General features: G+C 45.6%; 1 protein-coding gene across 5 annotated transcripts in view; it reads left to right on the top strand.

Moving 5' to 3' along the window:
- The window catches only part of GALNT16 (polypeptide N-acetylgalactosaminyltransferase 16), a 97,590-nt gene that overhangs the window by 53,290 nt on the left and 21,812 nt on the right, over positions 1–22,488 (top strand). For 3 of the 5 annotated variants that reach the window (XM_074909703.1, XM_074909701.1, XM_074909704.1), the window contains exons 2-9: positions 3,589–3,764; positions 6,690–6,788; positions 13,343–13,410; positions 15,852–15,917; positions 16,995–17,116; positions 19,127–19,214; positions 20,183–20,267; positions 21,290–21,393. In XM_074909703.1, the coding sequence (XP_074765804.1) occupies positions 3,589–3,764; positions 6,690–6,788; positions 13,343–13,410; positions 15,852–15,917; positions 16,995–17,116; positions 19,127–19,214; positions 20,183–20,267; positions 21,290–21,393 (808 nt within the window). Of the gene's footprint in view, positions 1–1,379; positions 1,465–3,588; positions 3,765–6,689; positions 6,789–13,342; positions 13,411–15,851; positions 15,918–16,994; positions 17,117–19,126; positions 19,215–20,182; positions 20,268–21,289; positions 21,394–22,488 lie in introns of those variants that run through there. The other 2 variants (XM_074909705.1, XM_074909702.1) reach the window with 2 other exon arrangements.

Below are 22,488 nucleotides of genomic sequence, written 5' to 3'. Positions count from 1 at the left end.
CCATTTTGGTGACATGATGAACTGTAGAGGTCTGTGGTGCCCTTATTGAATTTCATTTATTGTTTTTAGACAATTTTTTTTCTTCCCATGAGTCATGAGAATTTTGAATTCTAATCTTGTTCCCTCAATGTGTCAGACACTTTTGCTGGATTTCCTATGGATTTGACAAACATACTCTGTCTCAATATCCAAGGTAGCTATGAAAATTCTGAGTATCACTGGGTCCAGAACAAACCACTAAGACCTGCTATCACCATAGCCCCTCTGTTCTGGCAGTGAACAGCTAGTAATTCTGCTCTGGCAGTGGCTTTCCAACCAGTTTCACCCATTCTGCAGTAGTTTCATCTACACTATTATTTCTGTGGCTTGCTAATGACAACATCTTACCAGCCCTTACTAAAAACCTTACCAAAGTCATGAGGTATCTCCTGCTTCTCCACACCTTTAAGACTGCTTATTCCATCACAGGAGAAAATTAGGTTGGTCTGACATGATGGATTTTGACAAATCTCAGTTGGCTCCTATTTATTACCTTGTTATCTTCTTGGTGCTCACAGATTGCTGTTTGATTACTTGTTGATTACCTGTGGGTTAGCTGTCTCTCTGGAAGCTGAAGCTGGGCCCTCTGAGCTGTAGTCCTCTGAATTCTCCCTTTTCCATGTTTGAAGAGAGCACAAAGAGATACTGGCTGAGATAAAAATGAGAAATGTTCTTAACTGACAATTAATTCCCACTGCTCTTTTACCACTTTTAAAATTTTATGTATAAGTAATGTGAGAACCGTAGTATCTGGAGGAATTACGCCTAATAGTTTGAGTTTCAATGTGTCATGGCCCTGAGCGCCTTCCTGTCCCTGCCCATTCCCCAGGGCTCCCAGGACCCCATGTCAGCCCCCCGGGGCTCCTTCCACCCTGCCCATAACCCAGGACCCCAGGGCCGCCCAGCCCCTGCCCCAGCGACGCCGCAGCAGGGCCGGTCTCCAGCTCCCCAGAGCCCTGCCCTGCCCGGCCATGGGCCCTGCCCGGCCATGGGCCCACATCCCAGCCCGGCCCCAGAGAGGCGCCCGATGGCCAGGGCTGGGGCTGCCCCAGTGCCCCTCACCTGCCCCCCTCCTGGGGTGCTCCCTGACTGCCAGGCCCTGCCCTGAGCCCCACCATGGGGAGCTTCTGGCCCTCCTGGTGCCCTGACAAAATGGCTCCTGGAGACTTAACGCTTTCAGCATTTTGCAAGATGTTCCTGGCTGTATAAACCAAAACCAGCTGTTGCTTTTCCAGGGGTTGGGAAGACAGATAAGTAGCAAAGAGTAAGCAAGTGACCACAAGATATTGAAAGGCGTGTGATAAGCCGGGCTTCTGCTACAAATCAGTGTTGTTTTCTAGGGCAAGAGGAAAAAGAGAAATGGAAGCTAAGTTTGACAAAACTCCTAGTATGAATTAAAGGAGGAAAACATTTCAGTTTTCAGAGGTACGAAAGTAATTATTTTCCTTGTCATACTGAAAATATAATTTCAAGGGAGAGTCTAGGCAGCGGACTGTGAAACAAGCCGTGCAGATAACTGAGCCATTGCCATAGCCCAGCGACGTGCCCAGCCGGTGCTGCAGTGGGTGCTGGGCGGGTGGCAGGAGGATGGCAGGGGCAGGGGGACAGTGGCATCCCTCACAGAGGGGTGGCAGGGCAGGACGCTCACTGCCTGGAGGGGCGGCATGGAAGTACACTTAACTGCCCAAGCATGCCTGTGTGAGTAACCCAGGGTCCCACTAGGGTAAATCCACGAATGGCAGCTTGATTGTGCAGTGGCTGAATATGTTTCTTTATGTTGAAGACAATGGTGCACTTTTTCTTCCCTATGAAAAGATTCTTCCTTCATTCTTGTATGGTAAGAAAGGGAAATCTGAGCATCAGGCTGACCTTGGCTGTATTAGGCATAATTTTATGGGCCACTTTCATTTTTTTTCTCACTTCATTCATTTTCTCTCTAAATGGAATAGTCCTAATCTTTAGTAGCTAATCTCCAGTAGCTTCCTTCCAGAGGCTAGTTTGACAAAACTTGCACTCTGACCATGGCTGCTGAACTGTCACTGGTTTCATATAACAGTGTTCATGATGGTTTCAGTTTCCCTGTCCCATGTGCAGTGCACTCAGTTTGCTCTATTTCCCATCTTGGCGGACCGAGTGCAGGGTTTCATTGAGCTGTCCGTGAGGATGCTCAGATTTGTAACCCAAGCAGTCATGGTTCGTTTGAAATCTATCAGTGTGCATGAGTCGTTCAATTTGTTTCTTCTAATGTTCATTACCTTGCACTTGTCTACACTGAATTTCATTTGCCACCATGTTACCCAACTGTCTAGTTCTCCTAGGGCTGTCTGCACTGCAGGGTAGCCCTTCTTGGAGAAAGGTGCAGAGATGTTTGTTCTTCTAAGGGCTGTCTTGCTTAAGGAATTTGCTGCAGTGCTGGGTGTCTTGAGTTGTTTCCCAACCCACTAAAATGGCTCAACCAAAATGCTGTGTGATATTGGGGACCAGTCCCTGGTCTCTTGTGCTCTAAGACTCTAAAAAGGAGCCTTATAGCAGAGGGAGGAATGTGATCCAGCCTAATATTAAAGGGTATCTATGCTGTTTTACAGAGAAGGATCTCAAGATCTGGGGATTGTCCAGTGCTTTGAATGAAATGTAGATGTGCCAGAATCTGCTTTTCCCAGCAATTTTAGGGAGCACCAGCACTCCTTTGTACAAGGCTGGGAACATATTACAGCTTCTTCATGATTTGGTCTATCGAATGACTACCATAGACAATTTAACTGCTTTTATTGTATAATCAATCCTGATTGCTTTATAAGCTGATATTTTACTGTTTCTAGGTTGTTTCCAACCAAAATCTTGTACCCAAGAGTTCAGCATCATCTAGAACTGTGGCTGTCCTCTATCCTAGTGGCCCTAGTGAATGGTCTTCAGGTGCTGGCATTGCACTGACTCTAGCCTAGGAAAGCTAGAGGAAAATTAGGAGAGCAGAGGGATGGCCCAGGTATTTTAGCTCAGGCGTGGGACTGGGGACAGTCACATGCAGCTTCCAACTTTATCATGGACTTCTTTGAGACTGGGCAAAGCTGAGCAAGACTTTAATCAGGTGCCTCTGTGTTTGTATGCGATAGTGATTGCAGAAAGGCTGAAACTGGTTTTCCTCAAAATACTGTGTTTCAGCCACATTGGCTGGAGGCTGTGCTCTCAAACCCGCATTGTGTGGAAGGGTTTCTAAATACCTGCAGTCTAGCACATTCTGCATAACAAGTACTAAAGGGAATTTGGCTTTGCCTCTGATATCAGGAACAGCAGCTTTCATCCCAAGCTCAGTTGGTGAGGATAGCGAGGCCTGCAGTTTTCCTCAGGGAAGGCAATTATAACACCATATATGTGAGGGTTTCCTGCTTTCCTTTCCAAGCTCTTGTCTGTCCAGCCTTCCCCCATACCTGAGTCACTTCCAGATGTGTGGCAACCAACCTGTCTTAGTGTACGTATGTCTGAACTTATTACCTGTGTCTAAACATGAGTCGGCTGCTCTCCCTGATTCTCTGATGCTTGTCTCTGCCTTAGATGACAAGGGCTCCTCAAGGAGAGAAGAACAGCCGGAGGGATTTTGACGAAAAGGCTTACTTGTCCTCAAAGGTGCTGAAGGCCGGAGAAGACCCCTACCGCCAGCATGCTTTTAATCAGCTAGAGAGCGACAAACTCAGCAGCGATCGGCCCATTCGGGACACCAGGCACTACAGGTACTGTGCAGCCCTTGCTCCAAGCCATGGCTGCTTCTTGGTGTGGGGAGTCCACTGCCCTTGTGTGTTGTTTTACAATGTTGACAAAGGATGGTTGAGGTTTTTCTTCACCAGCATCAGTCCGTTACCTCACTGTATTTCACAGTTAATCGGGAAAGGTCTCAAATGTGCAGAGACCCTGAACTAATTCAGCCCCAGCTTGTTGCTTTTCTGGTATCTCTTCTCTCAGGTCCAAGCATCATCTTGTTTCAGCACAGCCCCTCCATTGCAGCTCAAATTGCTTATCTGGCAGCTGTTTTTTGCACAGCTCCCCTCACACTCATGGCTTCTCTCAGTGACCCTCTGTCCTGACTGCAAGGTATGCCATTGTTGCAGCCTTGCTTTACTCTTGTGTTCCTCACCTGCTGTGCCCTGGCTGTCTGAAGCTGTTCTGGTGCCTTCTTTCCAGCCTGAGCATTACGGTTTGGATGAAGGCTGCTGGGACAGGATGAAACTAACATGCAAATACAGCGAATATTTCATGGCTTGCTAAGTGTTCATTGTTCTGTCCTTGTTTCATGGTGTGTGTGTGTGTGTGTGTGAATTTATTCTGCTGACTAAACTCATCCTTAAATTGCTAGTAGTGCTCAGGTAACTATTTGTGGTTTCTGGAGTACAAAAAGATAATATCCCTTGAAAACTGTAGGTTTGATTGTGATAGGGTAGTGTAAAACAGCCTACTTCAACAGATAAAAGACAGAAGCAAACTAACCATGTCTGAAATGCTTGTTTATCTGAGCTGGAACCTAGACCCTACCCAGGCTTGCAAAGCAACACTTCACAGCTTCTGGGAACAGAAAACCAGGCATCTAACTTGATTGAAACTGTGAAAAGGATGTCTGGAGACATGGAGCTTTGTGAGCCTTGCCAGCACTGACAGCCATCAGAGTGCTTTGTGAATGCAGGCAGTCGGGACCTTGGTTGTGAGATCAGAGTCTTGTGCTCCTGTTCCCCAGCATAGTGCTTGGGATTGGCTTCCTAGTGACTCGGAAACAGCGGTGCCATGTTCTGTGTTACTTGACAAGTCTCCCTGCCATGCAGAATTGCTGTTTTCTGTTTATCTGCTGTCATATTCTGGCCTAAAACCAGCTCACTTCAAAGGTGAGTTATTGTTTGTTCTGGTCTGTGGCTACATGCAGAATATGCTTTTTGTGTAAAGTCTCATCTATGCACTTCAGTCTGAAGAACCATATACCTGTGATTCCCTGGAAATGTATGGCCATTTCAGCCCCAGCTTTGCAATGATTCCCTTCAGCAGTGGGGAGTCAAAAATAGTGTCTAATCAGAGCCGATAAACCTTTTTGGTGTTCCTCCCCTTTGCAGGAGTGGCAGTCTGGGGATGAGGGAGCTATGTTTTTGAGTACCTTGCCCTGTAACAATATTGGAATGATTGCTGGGATGGCAATTTAGGATGAGGACTGACTTCAGCTGATACAAGTTAGACTGTAGTTTGAGGAAAGCCCATCTTTGTGTCTCAAATGGACCTGGCTCCTCATTTAAGGAGTGGGGGGTCAACAGCTCCCTAACATGTCACTTTTTCTTCACGCATCCAAGCAGAGCTTGGCCATACTTGAGTCCACATCCTACAAGCTCCTTCTGACCTAGCATGCAGCTGTTTTTTTGATCCAAAGCAGGGAAAGGGCCAGCTTTCAAGGACAAACTTTTAACTTGTCCTCTGTGATGCTGTAATAATGCTGAGATCTTGGAAAGACTTCCCCAAATAACACATACACCAACCTCTTCTGCTTTTCTACTTCCTGATTGATGCCTTAATACATTTTATGTGCATTACATCATGGAGTTATTTTGAAACAATAATAAATGTGGTATGTCTCCTGTCTGGTTTCAGGTTTTCTACTTTAGTCTTTATCAAGGTTTCTTTATATGTTTGAAAACTGCTGTAAGAAGCTGCTATCCCCTAATAAAATATTGAAATGAAAAAGTCATAAACCAGTAGGATTGATTGTGATGATAAAAACAGTAACAGTTTAGTAACAGCCATAAAAGAATAAATGTGGAAGTACTAGTAGTGGCTATAAGAACTGGATTGTATTCCCTCCCAGGAGGGGTTCAGTGTATGCATAGCCTTGAACTGTTAAAAACACTAGACCAGAATTTCAGGTGTGGGCTCTTCATCAGACAGGAATTCTGTTTGACGCTGGTTGGAAGGTAAGAAGGCAGACCCTCTGGAGGATCAGATCAGCTCAAATCTGCCATTCCTAGTATCTACCAGAACTGGATCCAGGATTCACATCTTTCACAGGAGTTTTTTCTCCTCCAAGAATCCTTGTTCTCTACAAGGTATGAGCTAATCCTTGGTTCTGAGTATGAGAATGAATGTATGTGCCTAACATTGCAAAGTCAAATGAGAAGGTGGGAGGAACTACTTTCCATTGCCAGTTGAGGTATTAGTGTTGAACCTCAGCAACTCCCTGATGTGGATCACAGCACTAGCTAGTGTTTTCCTTTCTGTAAAGCCCAATGTCTAAAGAATTTGCAGTGCTTTATACAGCAGTGCCTGGGTGTGCCAGCTCCATGCAGCCTGTGCATGTGTATGTCCTTGCATGGATAAACAACATTTTCCATTAATCATAGGTGAATCCAGGGACTAGAGTCCACGATGTTGAAACCTACTTCCCTATAAAACCCACATCCCCTTCTCAGTATGCAGCATTGTGAGTTTAGGTTTCACAACCTCAAAACTTTGCCTTTCAACAGGTACGGTTTTTCTAAGCTCTGCCAACCTTGGTGCAGGGGCTACTGAGGCCTCCCTTGCTGCAGCTCAACTGTGCTGTTTCTGATTTTAGCATATTATTCTCTTCTCATTGCTGCAGTGGCTGCTGATGAGTGATGTTTGGCTTACACTTCTGCTCTCCCGCATTGCAGGTGCACTTCTGTACGATATGACACTGACTTGCCAGCTACCAGCCTTATCATCACCTTCCACAATGAGGCACGCTCTACCCTGCTCCGCACGGTGAAGAGGTGAGTTCAGCAAGGTGTGCTGGGCCCAAACGATGGTGCCTTGAAGGGCACTGGTGGAGGCTTAGGCATTTTCCAGCAGTTACACAAGCAGGGTGGCTGCAGTCCCGCAGGCGCTTGTGATCTGCCCTCGAGCTGGCCCACTAGGACAGGTCAGGGGCTTGGGATGGCTGTGTAGGTGTATCTTCGAAGACAGAGCATATCTGCAGTTAGCCACTGTATAGCCCCTGTGGGGGGAGTGATTAGCAGCAGGAAAGAGGCTGCTGGTCTTGCATTCACAGCTGGGAACAGTCTATATGAGCTTGGTTTGGAAGAGTGAAGGGGAGGACTACAGGGGACACTGTGTGTTGCCAGGTGCAGCTGAGGGATGGGACTTGGGAGGGACTGTGTTCCATAACAGGAATAAGCAGCCAGCTCCCTGCTAGGGCACCTGTTACAGGAGCTGGGGCTGGCTTAGTGAGGGCAAGGGTCGCAGCTTCTAAGTCTTTCAAGCACAAGGTGATGAACTTGAAGTCTGGTGGAGGCTGAGCCCTTGTCGTCTGAGCAGGTGCTCAGTCACTCGCTGGTAAATGGTTGCTGAACCTGATGGCCCACCAGATCCTCCCTGGGGCTTTGCACACAGACCCTGCTGAACCTGCAGGGCACTTGCGATCTTGTACCAGTGTCTTCTCATATTTGAGTATCAGCAGTGGCCAAATCTAACCAAGTAATAGGTGACATAAGGCCTGTCAGCATCTCCAAGTAGACAGAAGCATAGAATTATCTGTACCACAAAGCAATGCTCCGGCTGCTCCTTCACCCCTCCTTCCATCACCCCTGTAGAACCCAGGGAAGCCCTTTTCCTTTTAGGTTTTACACAAAAAATGCCATCTACCCTCTCTGACTTATCAAGCCATTTCTCAAAGGGTCTCTGAAGCCTGCAAGCAGGTTCAGGAACAGCCTGTGGAGGCTGAGGGAAGAGTGAATTGTCCAGGTAGAAGGTTGAACAAGAATGCATTATTCATAAGCACTACTTCTTCCCCTGACAGATCCTGTGGACTTAGAGAAATGTGCTTTGTGAATAAATAACAGGCTTTTTCAAGTTGGCCTCATGGCTACAAGGCTGTTTCTGTCTGCCAGGTTTGGTGCTACTGTGTTTCCAGAGACCTGTATATACTGCATTAACACATTTTGCCTTTTTACCTCTATCATTTCCTTTTCATTTAAACCATGAAATGAGTTCTACAGAGCCACTCTTCAGCAAATGAGCAGATTTGTTTGGGACCACAGTGCTGCTAGGGCAACGGGAGGAGATTTCTGCCAATTACGTCATATGTCAGACAATTAATGGTTAGGTGCTCAGAAACCATGGTAGTAGGATCCTTAAGAAAATCTCAAGGCAGCCAGATGCCATGATAGTTAAAATGAAGAGCAGATGACATTCAGAGCAGCATTAATGCATAGAGGGAGAAATTGATATCCAGATCCTATGGAGGTGATGTGTACTAATGAGCAGATGAGTGTTGCCGATGCATTCAAGGCCAGGCTTGCTCAAAGCAAGGTCAATTGGAGTAGGTTGTTCAGGGCTGTGCCTGGTCACTTTTTAGTATCTCCAAGGATGGAGACTCTGCAACCTCTCTGAGAAGTTTCTTCTCAAGGCTAAACAACCCCAGCTCTCCCAACCTCACCTCATATATCTGTCTGATGCTTTAGTCCCTTAAATATCTTAGTGGCTCTTCACTGGACCTGCTTCAGCATGTCCCCCAGAACTGGGCGCAGCACTCAGGATGTGGTATTACCAGTCTCTCAGATGTGGCCTCTTGCAAGCCAGAAGACCTTCAAAAATGGATGACCCATCTGTTCAGCTTGGTCTCTGCAATCCTGCTGCCACTGGAAGAGTGGTGTTATGAGGAACTGGCTGCACTCTGCTGTGAATGGTGGGGTGGATGGCATTTCCTGCCAGACCTATGGCTACAACTGGAGTCTTCATTGCCAGATGGTTTACAGCCAGTGCATGTCATTGATTTACTCCTTGCTTACATCAAAAGTCAGAAGTGTCCATGGTTTATCCCTGTCTGACAAGAGATCCCAAAGGCTGAATTCTTCTTGGGCTGTACAGTATTTGCAGTGTCACACAACCAAGCATTGGCTAGTAGCCTTGTCTTTGAGGTACAGGAGGTTGGACAACTGTACCTAGAGGTGAAGGCTCAGGTCACGGCTGCGCTGTTAGGAGAGACATAGAGCCAAGTCCCACTTGCAGGTTGACACTGATGATATAGAGGGTGTTGAAGATTTAACGGTGCTTTTCAGGGCCTCTTTTATAACCTGAGAGTCCTGTCTTTCAGCAAAATGCATCTGAATGTGCCAGGCTGAGTTACTGCTGTGAGTGTAATTGTCGCTCAATTCACATACACAGTCAGTGCACCAAATACTATGTAATTACTTTGCAGCACTTTGGGATAAGTCAAGTATCAAAGGGACAGGACTGTTCTGTTCTGTTTGGTTTATGACCTGACTGTAAGTCTGCAGAGGACCACAGTGATATTAAGCGACAGGAGGCATAAAATTGCACTGCCTGCTTACCTGCTGACTAGTCAGTCTTGTAGTCCATCATTATTTTTATATCCATAAGAGCTTTCTTAAGCCAGATAGAGCACAATTATTTAGCTAATTAGAATTAATCATTTGAGATGCACCTGATGAAAGTTAGACATGATTCCACTGTTATTATAGGCCTTTTCTCAAGTTTGGTTATCATAATTAAACTATGGGAATGCTATAAGAGAAGTTGGGGTGGAAGAGGACAACTGATGGAAATGAGCAAAATTTTCTATGACTGAAAAGTTCTTTAGAGGCCCAGTCTTTAGAGATGAGTAGAATATATACTACCAGTTGAAGTTTTCATACCTGAGATCTTTGCAAGACTGGCTGTTGAGTGTCTGAATTTACACATTCAAAAATCAGCTGTAAAACTTTGGGAAATTCTAGGAAGAAATATATGAAAAGGGTTCTGGAATTCAACTATCTTAAATTAAAACTAGAGGGAGCCTAAATGCACTCTCCTGAGCCAGATACAGTCTCACTGTGTTATTCTGACAGCTCTGCAAGGTAACTCACCTAAGTGGCAATGCTGGTACCAAAAGGTCTTGGGAAGTGACCCAAGGATGAGACTGCTGCATTATGGTTTATTTCGGAGTAATCTATACATGGCAGCTGTGGGGACCAGATCCTGATCTGCAGACCCTTCTTGCTGACCGTTCCTGCATATGTGCACACATGGACTCGCACAAGCACCTCTAGCAGCTCAGCAGTTGCCAAACTCTGCCTGCTGCCCCTGGGATCTCCACTGCTGAGTGGAAGAAACAGGATTGATGAGCTGTTGTTGCCACTTGAGAATGGGAGAAATGTTTGTGTATGAGGGAGAGGAGAAAATAGAGGAGTCATTGTCAGGAGGAATAACTTCTTCCCTACAGCACCCTGTCACTTGTCCCTCCTGGTCCCCAGAGGCAGCATGGACTGCATGTCTGCCTGCTGCTGTGAGCTCCAGCCATTTTCCTCCTCTGCCCTAGGTAAAGGCAACAGGCAGCTGGAGCTGCTGCCCAGCCTCCAAGATGGCAGAGGGACCAGGCCATCATGCCAACAGGACACGCTGCCCCAAATCCTACTGATCCCATGCACAGAGTCCTTCAGACCAATTTTCTTCGTTTGTTTTCAGTGTAGAGGGAGACAAGTGGTTAAAAATATCCAGCAAGAGACTAAGAAGGGAAGTAGGGGGAAAAAATGGGAAATGGGCTAACCACCAGAACCTGTGAATGTGCCGGTCCAAATGGCTTGTTGCTGGCATCCTCAGTCCTGCAGGAGATGTGTGTCAGTCAAGCGCTGCTTGCCTACATGATATCTCTTCCTCGGCAGGACATAGCTGTCACTCTCAAACCAGTTACTTGCTTGGCATCCTGTTCTCCTTCAGAAATACTGTCACTCAAAAGGCATTTTGCATGATTGATGTCTCTGCCTGATTAGTCATTAAGCGATACCATTCACTTCTGCTGCAGTGATCATCCTTGTAGAAGGGAAGATCAACTGCTTTGTTGCCTGGTCCCTTTCTTTCTCTTTATTTCTGATTTCAGTCAGTATTGGAGGGACTGTTTGGTTTTGCTGCACATGTAAAGGTGAATAGTCAGGCTTTAAGTCAGTGGACTTGAACAGCTGTCAGTGGTTCTGTGCCTATGCAGAGAGCCTGTATATATCCTGATTAAAAGGATTTTGTCGTAATGCTAGAGCATTTGGTATAGCAACTCATTACAGTGACAATTTAAATAATGGAAAGAGGAGATTATTTTTGAGCAAAGGCAAAAAAGATGCTCCTCTTCTAACATCTGGAATAAACAAGATTATCTGTGGGTTGATGAGGGATGGACATAGCAGAGGAGAGAAACTCATTGCCAATGCTGATGTGGTGTCATGTGACGAAGGACACTGATACTGAAAGAAGGAAGACAAAGGAGGTAAGGAATCCATGAGATGAGGGGAGAACCACCCCTGTTTCTGCTGTAAGAGGCAATTGTCATTTGGATTTTGGAATCCTAATAATACATTTTGTGCCTAAAATTTGATTGTTATGCCAGTCTCTGTACCTCACTGAAGGCAAATACTAGGATTACTGTGTTCCTTGTTAAAAATACAGGCAAGACAAAGTGCAAAAAAGGTTAAGTGCCTTTCCCAAGGATCCACAGCAAATTATTACAGAGCTGAGAGAAGAATTGGGCATTGAACAATGAGCTGTGAACTCCTCGAGGGGTGTTTTCTCTCTGCTGGGGAATCGGTGGACAGGTGAGAAAGGGAGAACAAAGTGTTTGCTTTTTTTTCCCCATTTATGTTGAGTTGGAAGACCTGAAACTTGTGGAAAAAATGTGAACATCACTAATAGTCAGGCTAGTGGGAGAAAGTGTGGAATACCATTTTACAGCTATTATACTGCAGGATGCAGCCTGTCTGGGTTGGTTACGTTTTGCATTGAGTTTGCACAGACAAGAGTATCAGTGCAAGGCAACCTTGTCTGTAAAATATGCAGATGACAGCTATGCTGGGTGAAGCTGCACTTACAAATGCAAAGAGGAACATCCCCCACCTTCCCACCCCACCCTGCTAGGGAATCCAGAGAGGTACGAGCCAAGAGAAGCAAATGAGATTCAGCTTTGAAAAATGCAAGCTCAGTCATCTAGGACATATAAGCTCAAAATACAGATACTCTGAGACATATGAAGCAGCATAAATCTGAAATAGAGTGGGATGTGATGCTGAGCAGCAAAGCAGTCAGGATTTTGCTGTGTGAGGCAGCAGAAAACTCCTTAACTGAAGAAACTTTTGCTCTGTATACAAAGCCATCAGTGATACTACTTGGCAAGATGGTAATTTATTTCTCTGCAGCTCCATTCCTGGGAGTATGGGATTATTCTTGTCTGTTTCCTGTATAAAACAAAAAACAAAAAAAACCAGCAAAAAGCCAACAATCTTTCTCCAGAATTACTCAAAATCATAAGGGTAGGTGTCACTGAAATGAGATTGCTAGAACTAGGAGGACAGTGTTTACCTCTGCTTTTAATATTAAAGTTTGCCTTTCATTGGAGTGCCTAAGTGTTACTGAGTAATCTTGTTGAAGGCAGTGAGGACCTGCCTTTGCGTAGAGGCATTGCAGGAGTCTCGAAGGGGAAGTATGCTGTGTGATTGTAGTAAAGCCAGGGGAGGGGCTTGAAAAAGGTCATGGAGAATGACCTTCAAGCATTTTAAACAAATGAGAGTGACAAAGAAGTCAGAATTAAACTGCTCTGATTCCAGTGTACTAGAGTACATTGACCTCGGAGGAGGGCAGAATTTTTTATCCCTCCTCCTTGTGTGTGAAAGTCCCTGTGTCCTGCAGACACCAACACACTGCAGTCCCAAGGGTATTGCAGGGTATGGTGCAACCAGCCTGAGGAAAGTGGGGTGCTCTTGGCAAGTGTGGTGCTGAAAGAAAGACAAGTAACAAGCAAAAGAAGAAAAAAAATTCTAAATCCAGAATATTGCCAAAGCAAATTGCCTTCCTTCTACAGAAGGAAATTGATGAGAAAGCCCCAGCAGGCCTCCTCTGTGGCATTGAGACAGAGCTCCTTGTTGGGATAAGTGGCAGCTCTCTTTCCACTCCCCAGGAGTGATGAGCTTCGCCCAGAGCCTGACAGATGAGAATGGCCTTCTGACTGCCTTGGGCAGGTGGTGCTCTCCAATTTTGCCTCTCTGTTCAGAGGCAGAGAGCATCCCTGCAGCATCCTTTGCTAGCTGCCCCCAGGCAAGTCCCACATTCACCCTCCTGGCTGTGGGTCCTTGTAAGGTCCAGGTGAGATGCCATAGTTCTTGGGGCTATTCCTGTTTGCAGTTTGGCTCTTGCCAATGAACCTTGGTACAAGGGCAAAGTGACTTCTTCAACATTACTTGGAGTTTGGTATTCCTGCTGTAATGCATAGCATAGCAGTTTTGTATCAGTCCTACCACTGGTATTATGGCAACTCACAAAGATTGTCTTTTTCCTCCCTGGGTCCCTGCAGCGTCCTGAACCGCACCCCTCCCAGCCTCATCCAGGAGATCATTTTGGTAGATGACTTCAGCTCAGATCGTAAGTCTGGATCTATTTCCCTTGCACTTATTTCTTCTGTTTTCCCTCTTTCTGTTTGCTCTGTTCAGTCCCCCTCCCTCACAGAGATTCCCTCTTGTCTACATGCAGAAGAAAAAGAAAAGGGAGGAAGTTTTTCTGTGTTTAGTTTACATCTGTGCATGGCAGAGGTCAGAGCTGTTGCTTCTTTTTTTCTTTCTATTGGGTCTTCCCTTTCTGTCAGCTTGGCAGTTTTGGCCAGGTTGCCCAAGATCTCTGTCTAGTATCATTATGCACCATTTTGTGAGCTGTTTAGCACAGGTATATATGTAGCAATGGTGTACATGAGCAGAGTGGGTAATTATAAACCAAGAGAGAGCAAGACGATGCAATGGAACCTACAGAAAATTGCTGCCTGAGGTCCTGCAGGCAGACTGGTGTGAGACTATCTGCCTGCCTCTGTGTGTCTGGGGATCCCAGGTGTAGGTGGGAGGCCATGGAAGGGTTATTGCTCTGGGCAGCAGCATACCTTCTCCTGCAGCTTGGCACAGGGATGGAGGGTCTCCTGCACGAGTCCCACCAGACCTGCAGACTGCAGAGTTACAGACTCTTTCCATCTGTACAGTTGCTCTTGCCCCTGGCTGTTGTGTATGAGTGATGAGGCTGTGGGGACAGAAGTCGTCTTGCTTCGCCCATGATGTGCGTGCGCTAGATTCAAGGACAATGTAGTTGTGTGCTGCTTACAATAACTGATAATTACTCCTTCAGAACACTTTATAGATAGCTGAGAATGCCCACCTTGGCCTGCTGAGGTAAGGAAGCATTGCTCTTTTGATTTTGCAGCTAAATACTTATGTAGCTTTGGCCAAAAAATATTTTTGAAGGTGGTTGCTGAAATTAGGGATTTAATGTTCTGATTGTGTGATTCGGATAAGGACTGAGCAGTGCCCAGCTGTTGGAGTTGGGTCTTTCTGAGCACTTCCAACCAATGATCCTAAGTGTTCCCCATTCGGCACCTAAAAATTCAATTCTCAATGGCCAAATTGTTCCATATCAACATTGATGGATTTCTGGTACCTGCCCTGCACAGGGCTGAACCAGAAACTCCCATTTAGGCTCTAGGTAAATAGAAAGATTTTTACAAAGCTTCATCCTATGACAGCTCTGATTTTTACACTGGCAGCTGGATATTTGTGGATATAGCTACTCCCCTGAGGCACCTTCATGGAGGCATTTTATCACGTGTTTGAGGTCTAACACTTTTTTTTTTAATACCCGCCTCGGTTTCTCCAAAGATACAGAGAGTCTGTCAGCTCTGGCAAGTAGTTACAGTCAGGGTGATGTGCTCCACTCCTGGCGAGTGAATGACTTAATAAGGATTCTTATACCTGAAGTTGTGACTTGGCCAAGATGAGAGTGTTGCCTTCCCATAGCAGATGTCCAACAAAATCTTGTTACTCTGTAATTAAGAGCACCTGCCACTTCACTTGGATGATGCAGTAGCTGCCGAAGTACCCACACAAGAGCAGTATTTCTGATTGCATGTATTCTCGAGAGTGAAAATGCTTGTGCAGGAACATACCAAGAGATGCAGTTTGGCTAATGGCCTCTGCGTTCTCCCCAGAGCACTCAGTCTGTGGGAGGATGACAGCGGGAAGGGAGGGGTATGAGACATGAAAGGGAACATGGAATAAACATGGAAACTGGGGTGAACTTGGTTGAGCAAGGAAAAAGAGCAAGTTAGGAATTGTTATTCCTATGATCTCTGCTAGGGCAGGATTAGAGAACTGAAGACCCAATGCTCATTCTTACATCTGGGCTGGAGCTGGTAGCTGTCCCTCTCCCTCATTTTCCCTGGTCAATGTAAATGAGGGATGCCATGAGCTTCTGGCAAGCTGCCAGCAAAACCCTCAGTTAGGCATCATCCGTCTGTTAATGTAATAGTGTCTCCAAGGAAGCAGGTCACATCCCTGTGGCCTTTATTAAATAAAATCAAGCAGAAACTGCCCAGAGGACAAATGGTGGGAAATGCCAGACAAGCTGCTGAGGGCAAAGAGAGCGAATGAGATCACTTTATATGACAGGAGTCTCTTTTACTTGGCACTTTGGTGATTTGCAGCCCTGGCTCCCTGCAGTCCCTCCGTTTCATCAGTGCTCAGTGCCATGTTGCCCGCGAATGCCCTGTTGTTCTTGTGAAATGTGAGCCTGGGAGGGCGAAGGCCTGAGTGCTCAGAGTATCAGGGAACACAGGCTCAGCTGTCCGAGGAGGACAGCAAGCAAGCAGTGCTCTTCTGTGTACTCTTTAGACAACAGGATTAAGGCCATCAGGCTGATTAATGTGATGTTAAGTGAAAGCAGAATTTCCCCTCCCATGGAGAAGCAGGAGAACAGTTAATTGGAGCTCTCAGTTGAAGCCAAATAATTCATGCATGTGTGCCAAATGCTTTTTTTTTGCCTTCCCTAAGCTGAGGACTGCCAGCTTCTTACCAAGATCCCTAAGGTCAAGTGTCTACGAAACACCCGGCGAGAAGGTGAGCGTGGAAAGCTTTTGTAGGTACAAAGATTTTGCAGATTTTCCCGCACAGCCTTGTTTCCCTGCCAGCTGCTTACACATTGTTTCTTATAGTTGCAATTTGTTTTATCAGTTTAAGGGCTTAGTATCCTAGTTTGGAGGCTCTGTGGAGGGAGAACTTCGCTCATCAACTCTCAGGCTTGAGGGCTCTCATTTCATACTTTAAATAATGAGAAGTGGTGTCCAGAGGACCTGGGTAGAACAAGAACCACATTTTAAGATCTTTATGAATATAGATGCAGATGTAAGTTCTGTCCTTTTAAATCCAGAGTGGAAGATAACAAGCCATCTAGGAGATGTGGGAAAAGGAAAAACAATCATATATCTATCATAAAGAGATACAATTAAGGAAAGTTATTTCTCATATATCTCCTGTGTGTGTAAATGGTAATGCTGGCTTTCCCAGCTGCTCTTTATTTTGACTCACATGCTGGCTTATTTTAAAGCTGTCAGTGCCCAGCAGGTCTGGAGTAAGGATCTGGAAGGGGAGAAGGGAATTGCTGCTTAGTTCACAAAGAGCATCCCAGGTAGGGAGATGTCTCTAAGAAAGTAAGGGGACTTCTGAGAGCCAGGTTGATGGCTCTGACTGCAGGGCAGAATAAAGGACAAATGGGAATAAAGCAGATAAGCAGTAAGAAAGGCAACAAGCAGAGAGTAGAGCTTGGTCTCCTGGAATTGGTGGGAGAGGCAGCAGAGTGCTCTGATGGGAGAGACACCTAGCAGGCAGCAGCAAGGTAGCTGTGGGAAGGGCTAGAAGGGAAGGTGGATGTCAGCACAGCAGGAGCCAGATGAAGGCTCAATGGCATGGATAGAAGTGACAGATGAGGTCATTCTTTGTGTGCTGGGAGGGCTTAGCTGACAGTGTCCCCCAGGGGTTGCCCTGCTACAGCTGCTCTCTGCTCCTGATGGGGGTGTGATACAGGAGAACCACCTGCCCTTCCCCTGTAATGGCCAAGCAAAGTAATTTTTCTGAAGGAGGCTCAGCTGTTTCCCTTCCTAACCTTCCTGCTCCTTTGCTGTCCCTTCCTCATCATAGGGCTGATTCGCTCCCGGGTACGAGGCGCTGAGGTGGCTACCGCTGACGTCCTCACCTTCTTGGACAGTCACTGTGAAGTCAACAGCGAGTGGCTACAGCCAATGCTTCAGAGAGTGAAAGAGGTGAGCACTATGTCCCCCTCTGGGATGGATGGGGCTGGTCTGTCTTGGTGCTGGTGAGGACAAAGCCTGCCCAGGTACTCCTCAGGTGGGCTGTTACAGAGGAAGGTACAACCTGAGCTAGATGGACAAGAGGTCCCTGATGGGCTTCTACGTTCTCCTGCCAGTGTGCCAGTTCAGGAGGTGCTGAGTGATGGGATGCAATAGTGAACACTTGAACCACCAACTTGTACCTCATGCCTTCTGTAGGTGCTGTGCTTCCTAGTCCTGTCCACCTGTACCCAGGATAGTCACTCTGGCAGCACACACTGTGCAACTTTTCCATGATTGCCACCTCCCTTTTTTGCTGCTGGACCCTCTCCTCTGCCTTGTCACTGCCAAAATTTTCCTTCCATTGATGCTCCTGCTGAGCTGTCAGCCTGCACACCACCTGCATACAGGCAGCTTCCGAGCACAGAGGAGCTGCCTGTGAGTGCAGGGATGTCCCTTTGCTGTTCACTTGGCAAAGGATTGATGCGAGGCTGGTAGAGTGAAAATGAGACAGGAATATTAGCAGCTGTCACCCTGACTGCACTGTAGGGCTGGAGGGGAGACATACAGCTCTGCTGTAAGAGAAAACGGGAGAAGTCACAGCCATGCTTGCAAGTGGTTGGCATTGATCCCCTTCTCTGAAAGCAGAATCTCATGGAGTAACGGGCCCCAGGAGAAGGGGTGGAGACTTTAATGCTGCCTTGTATCCATGTCTGGTTGCCTTAATAGGAAAGAGCGGAAGAAGGTGAAACTTCAGGATTGATGACTTAAAAGCTTCTGCTTTTTATTCCTGCTCAATAAATCTTCCATCTCAGAAGCTCATAAATGTTTACTTTACTACTGCTCTTTAAGTCAGGCTGCAGCAGCAGCAGCATAAGGATCCCTCAGCAGAAAGGACCTCACTAGTTTCTTCAGGAAAGGATCTACATTGCGAAAGTTTGGGTGCTGACTCTGGTATTATTTAGTGAGCAGATTTCAAGTCAGCCTATTTCTGACCTACTTCCTACATTTCTGATTTGCATCCTAGTTCAGATTTCAATCTTGCCCTACCCAGTCCTAGTGCTGACTGGTCGGAGCAGTGGCTGGAGCACCAGGCTGCCAGGTTGGTGCTGGGGGGGCTCAGGCTGGACAGACGTATTCTTCTTGTGCAGCTGTCGCAGCACAGAGGGCAATAAACATGAATAATAGCTCTTACCTAGAATGTGCCATTCTGGCCGAGTGTGCTACAGTAGGAGGAACTATTGCAAGGCACAAAATGAAGGTTTGATAGGAAAGCCATGGAGGCTGGCAGCTGTATATAACAACATGCTGTTTCTGGCATTACCAGCTGTTTCATCATGTATTTCAGCTATCACAAAACTGTCTTTAATGCCCTGTCTGATGTTGAAAAATTGTTGTAGTCTCAACTTCTACTTACTAAAAGGATTGCAAAGGAAAACTGTAAATATCTATACACCTTAAAGCCAATAATGTACCCCCTGTATCTTAATACTATAAATTTTTTTTCAGTTTGCACTATGATTCTTAGGAATTCTTAGGGTCTTGATTGGTAGTACTTGTTAGGAAGATGCTTTATTAAGCATCTTGATGATTTCTAGGCTAATGATAATGAGTTAATTCAAGGATGTCTAAGCAGAAGGTATGCTATCAGTAGATATCAAAAGCAAGCCCAGAACCTTTGGGACAGTGATTCACACCCTGTGAGGTGGGCAGGAAATAAAAAGCCGTTTTTTAGCAGCACTCCTGGGTGTTGGGGTCCCAGACTCCATTCCTCACATCCATGGCGTGCTGCTGGCTCATACCATCTCCATGTTTGGATGTAGTGACCACAGATCCTTTGCTCAGATACCAGAACTGTACTGGAAAAGCCAGACAAAGATTTACATGTACAGCTTTATGTTTTCTGATCTCTGGCAGCTTTGCCAGACATTCAAGAAAAGCCTGACTCCTTTTTTTTTTTTCCCCTTTCTCTTGCTCCCTCAGGATTATACCCGAGTGGTGAGTCCCATCATTGATGTTATCAGCCTGGATAATTTTGCCTACCTGGCAGCATCAGCAGATCTGAGGGGAGGTGGGTATAATGAATGTCTTGTGTAAGTTAGGCCTGAGGGATGATGCATGAAAGATAATTGATGTTCTCTTCAGCTTTCCAAGAAAATAGAGTGATGATCTTTCCTGATGAGTTCTCTGTCCTCTTTTTCCTGCAACTTGCAAAGTCAGATCTTTTGCAGAGTTAAAACCCAACTAGTGTTTTCCTCTTGAACTTGCATCACTGTCGCAACATTTTGCAATTTCAGGGCTTAGTTAACTGATTAAACATATCGCCGTGCACTCCCTACATTACATGTGCACTGGAGTCTGACAGGCACTTCCAATTGCTGCTCTGATCTGCCAGGCTATCCCATGGCATCTTCTAAAAAAAACGTTTTCACCTCTTTTCTCCCAGCTGAACCCCCTGCAGCTGTTCCTGTAGTCACCCACAGTGCCTGGTGTTCTTCTCCCTCTTCTATGGCTGGGGTTGACCATTATACTGCTTGCCTGCCAAAGGCTACTCATCCTGTGGCTACCCTTAACAATGGTATAATGTTAGTGACTGCTGTGTTCAACTATCCACCACAGGCCAGCTATAAATAAATGTTAGTCTTGAAAGAGGTGGTGGTTATGTTGATCTGCAGGCCTTTGTTCCCAGAATACATCACATCCCACAAAGTCCTTTGATTAAAGCCTCATGACTTTGGCAGACAGGGAAGTGTAAGACAGACAGACCAAAATGCAATTACATGTCACGCTGACAACACTCTCCTGAAGATGTGGAGTGGAATTGAGCCTCTGCTCAATCGGTAATGCTAAGGGAGGAGGATGCCAAGATGGAAGCTGCTGACTTCGACATTAGGATAGACTCTTGCCATTTTGGGTAGGCTATGAGGGAGGTCAGGGAAGGAAAGCAGGGATAGCCTGTGATGTACAGGTGGAGACTATCACTGGAGCTAATAGAAAAACAGTAACAAAACCTATTTGATGTGTTTTTTTCCTTCTCAGGGTTTGACTGGAGCCTTCACTTTAAGTGGGAGCAGATTCCTATAGAGCAGAAGATGTCCAGAACAGACCCAACTCAGTCTATAAGGTAGCTGTCTCTGATGGATTGTGTACAGTCCTCCAAATGCCTTTACTAAGACTTCACCTGTATGGCAAGGACTGCCTTGCTGAGGAGAAAATGCCACAGTGTTCACTTGCTGATGACAAACTCTTCATGTTATTTTCTGAATGCATTGAAGTCTATACCCTAATTCTGAGAGTATTACTCTGAATATTGTAAGAATAGCGGTTATATACTATCATAAGCTTGTAAGCATGCCAGCTCCATGAGCCACCTCTTCTATATATTTCTTTTTATGGTCTCCCTCACTCAACACTCTGCCTCAGAAATCCCTTTGGGGGCTTTTAATTACCTCCATCTTCCAGGTGAAGAATTAAAGAATGAAGCAGCTAAACAGTCACCCAGCAAGTGTAAAGCAGACCTGGGAGATGAATCTTGCCTAGTAATTGGGGCACAGAATTATCCTCCCCTCCTAAATATGCATGTCCATGGACAAAACAGACTCTGTTGGCTGGAACAGTTATTGCCGGCCTCGCTGACGCATACATGGCTCTGAGGAATGTAGAACGTGACAAATCCTCACATAAAAAGTCACAGTGCTTGCCTGTATAGGCACACAGCTCCTGATTGTAACGTGAAAGTATCATTCAATCCGTCTGTGTAATTTGTGAGCCTCTCTTTTGTAGTCCAGAAGCAACCAGCTTGCTAACAGCAGAGCAGTACATGATGCAGCAGTGTCTCTCACTCCATGTCTAGTTGGTGAACACAATCATCAGGCAGTGCCCCTGTCATTCTTTCACACTCTGCATATTTGTATAAATTCAAAAGACACAGCATTACTCATGTAGTGCTTGCAGGACCATCTAAGAAAGGCAGGAGGAGGATCTAGGGAGGGGGATTTTAGAATCCTGATGCAGGTTCACGTCCCAGCTCTATTATTTTTCTCTTTTAAAAGAGGTGCGACTTGTCAGGCCTGGACAAGTTGTCCCTCCTCTAAAATGAAGACGGTGTTACTACATGTATGTGTGGGCTTGTGTTTTCTTTTCCAGAACCCCTGTCATAGCAGGAGGCATCTTTGTGATTGACAAGTCCTGGTTTAACCACCTGGGAAAATATGATACTCAAATGGACATCTGGGGAGGAGAAAATTTTGGTGAGTTTAGAATGTTTCAGGGGAATGACACGCTAATGCAGAACCACTTCCCAGTCTTTGTTGCCTACCAGAACTCTCCATTTGAGAGATGTGATCTGCATGTCAATGTAAGGCTAAAGATATGGTCAGGTAATCCCCATGTCAGTCAGAGCTGTATTGCTGTCAGCTTTGTCCAGAAGTAAATGGACGTTTTAGCAATCAGGGCTATCACTTTTTTACAGGCATATGCTCTATTGTACAGGTGCTTCCACAGTGCAAGTAAGAAAGAGAAACTTCCTGATGTTTAAATTGTTGCTTCTTTGTGGAGAACTATTCCTCCAGTCTTTCACATGACAGTCTGTTTTGCCCCAGCTCTGAAGTGGACAGTCATTCCTACTCTCTTTTCTTACACTTCTATCTCTTTCCCAGATAAGTCTGAGATGCTCTCACAGCTTGATAGGTCAGAATATTTTTCCTAATGAAACAAGCCTCTTTGTAAATGGAATTTGGGTACAAATAGATTCAGAATGTAAACATTTAGAAGCAGACTAGGGCATCACAAACATCTGAGGAATTCAGAGGCCCAGGGTAGTGTGTCCCCTTAACTGCTGTTATCTTACAGGCCATGGTACTTAAACTCATCTCCTTGCACTTAGTGGTGGCCCAGATATTTCTTTGCCCAATGTGAAGGGATGCTGCAATGTCGCCAGGTGTCAGTGACAAAAGGAAGAAGAGCATTTAGAAGAGGTTCACAGAGACTCTAGTATTTGGGGCATTCACTTAGAAACCATGCAGGTGGAGCTGAAGAGATAGAAGCCTTACTCTGTTTTGTAGTCAACTTTAATAGACTTTTCTGTAGCTAACACTGCCATAAAACTATTCTGTTTCTGCAGCTTCCATAATTGTCACAGATTTGTAAATGAAACCCTTTAAAGAAGAATTTATATGGTGTTTTCTAGCACCTGGAGGACTGATTAGAAAGAAATAAATAGTCAGGAAGAGGAAACTTTTGTTTCTTGTAAACACAGCTGGGAGAGCTGCCTCTTTTTGAAATGCTCTCTGAAACCAGGAAATATTTTTGGCTGATAACAGAATATCAAGGTACCACTTTTTTAA

Source organism: Athene noctua, chromosome 6 (genome assembly GCF_965140245.1).
Source record: "Athene noctua chromosome 6, bAthNoc1.hap1.1, whole genome shotgun sequence".
Lineage (NCBI taxonomy): Eukaryota > Metazoa > Chordata > Aves > Strigiformes > Strigidae > Athene > Athene noctua.
Note: the sequence above shows the minus strand (reverse complement) of the source record. Positions and strands in the feature narration are given on the sequence as shown.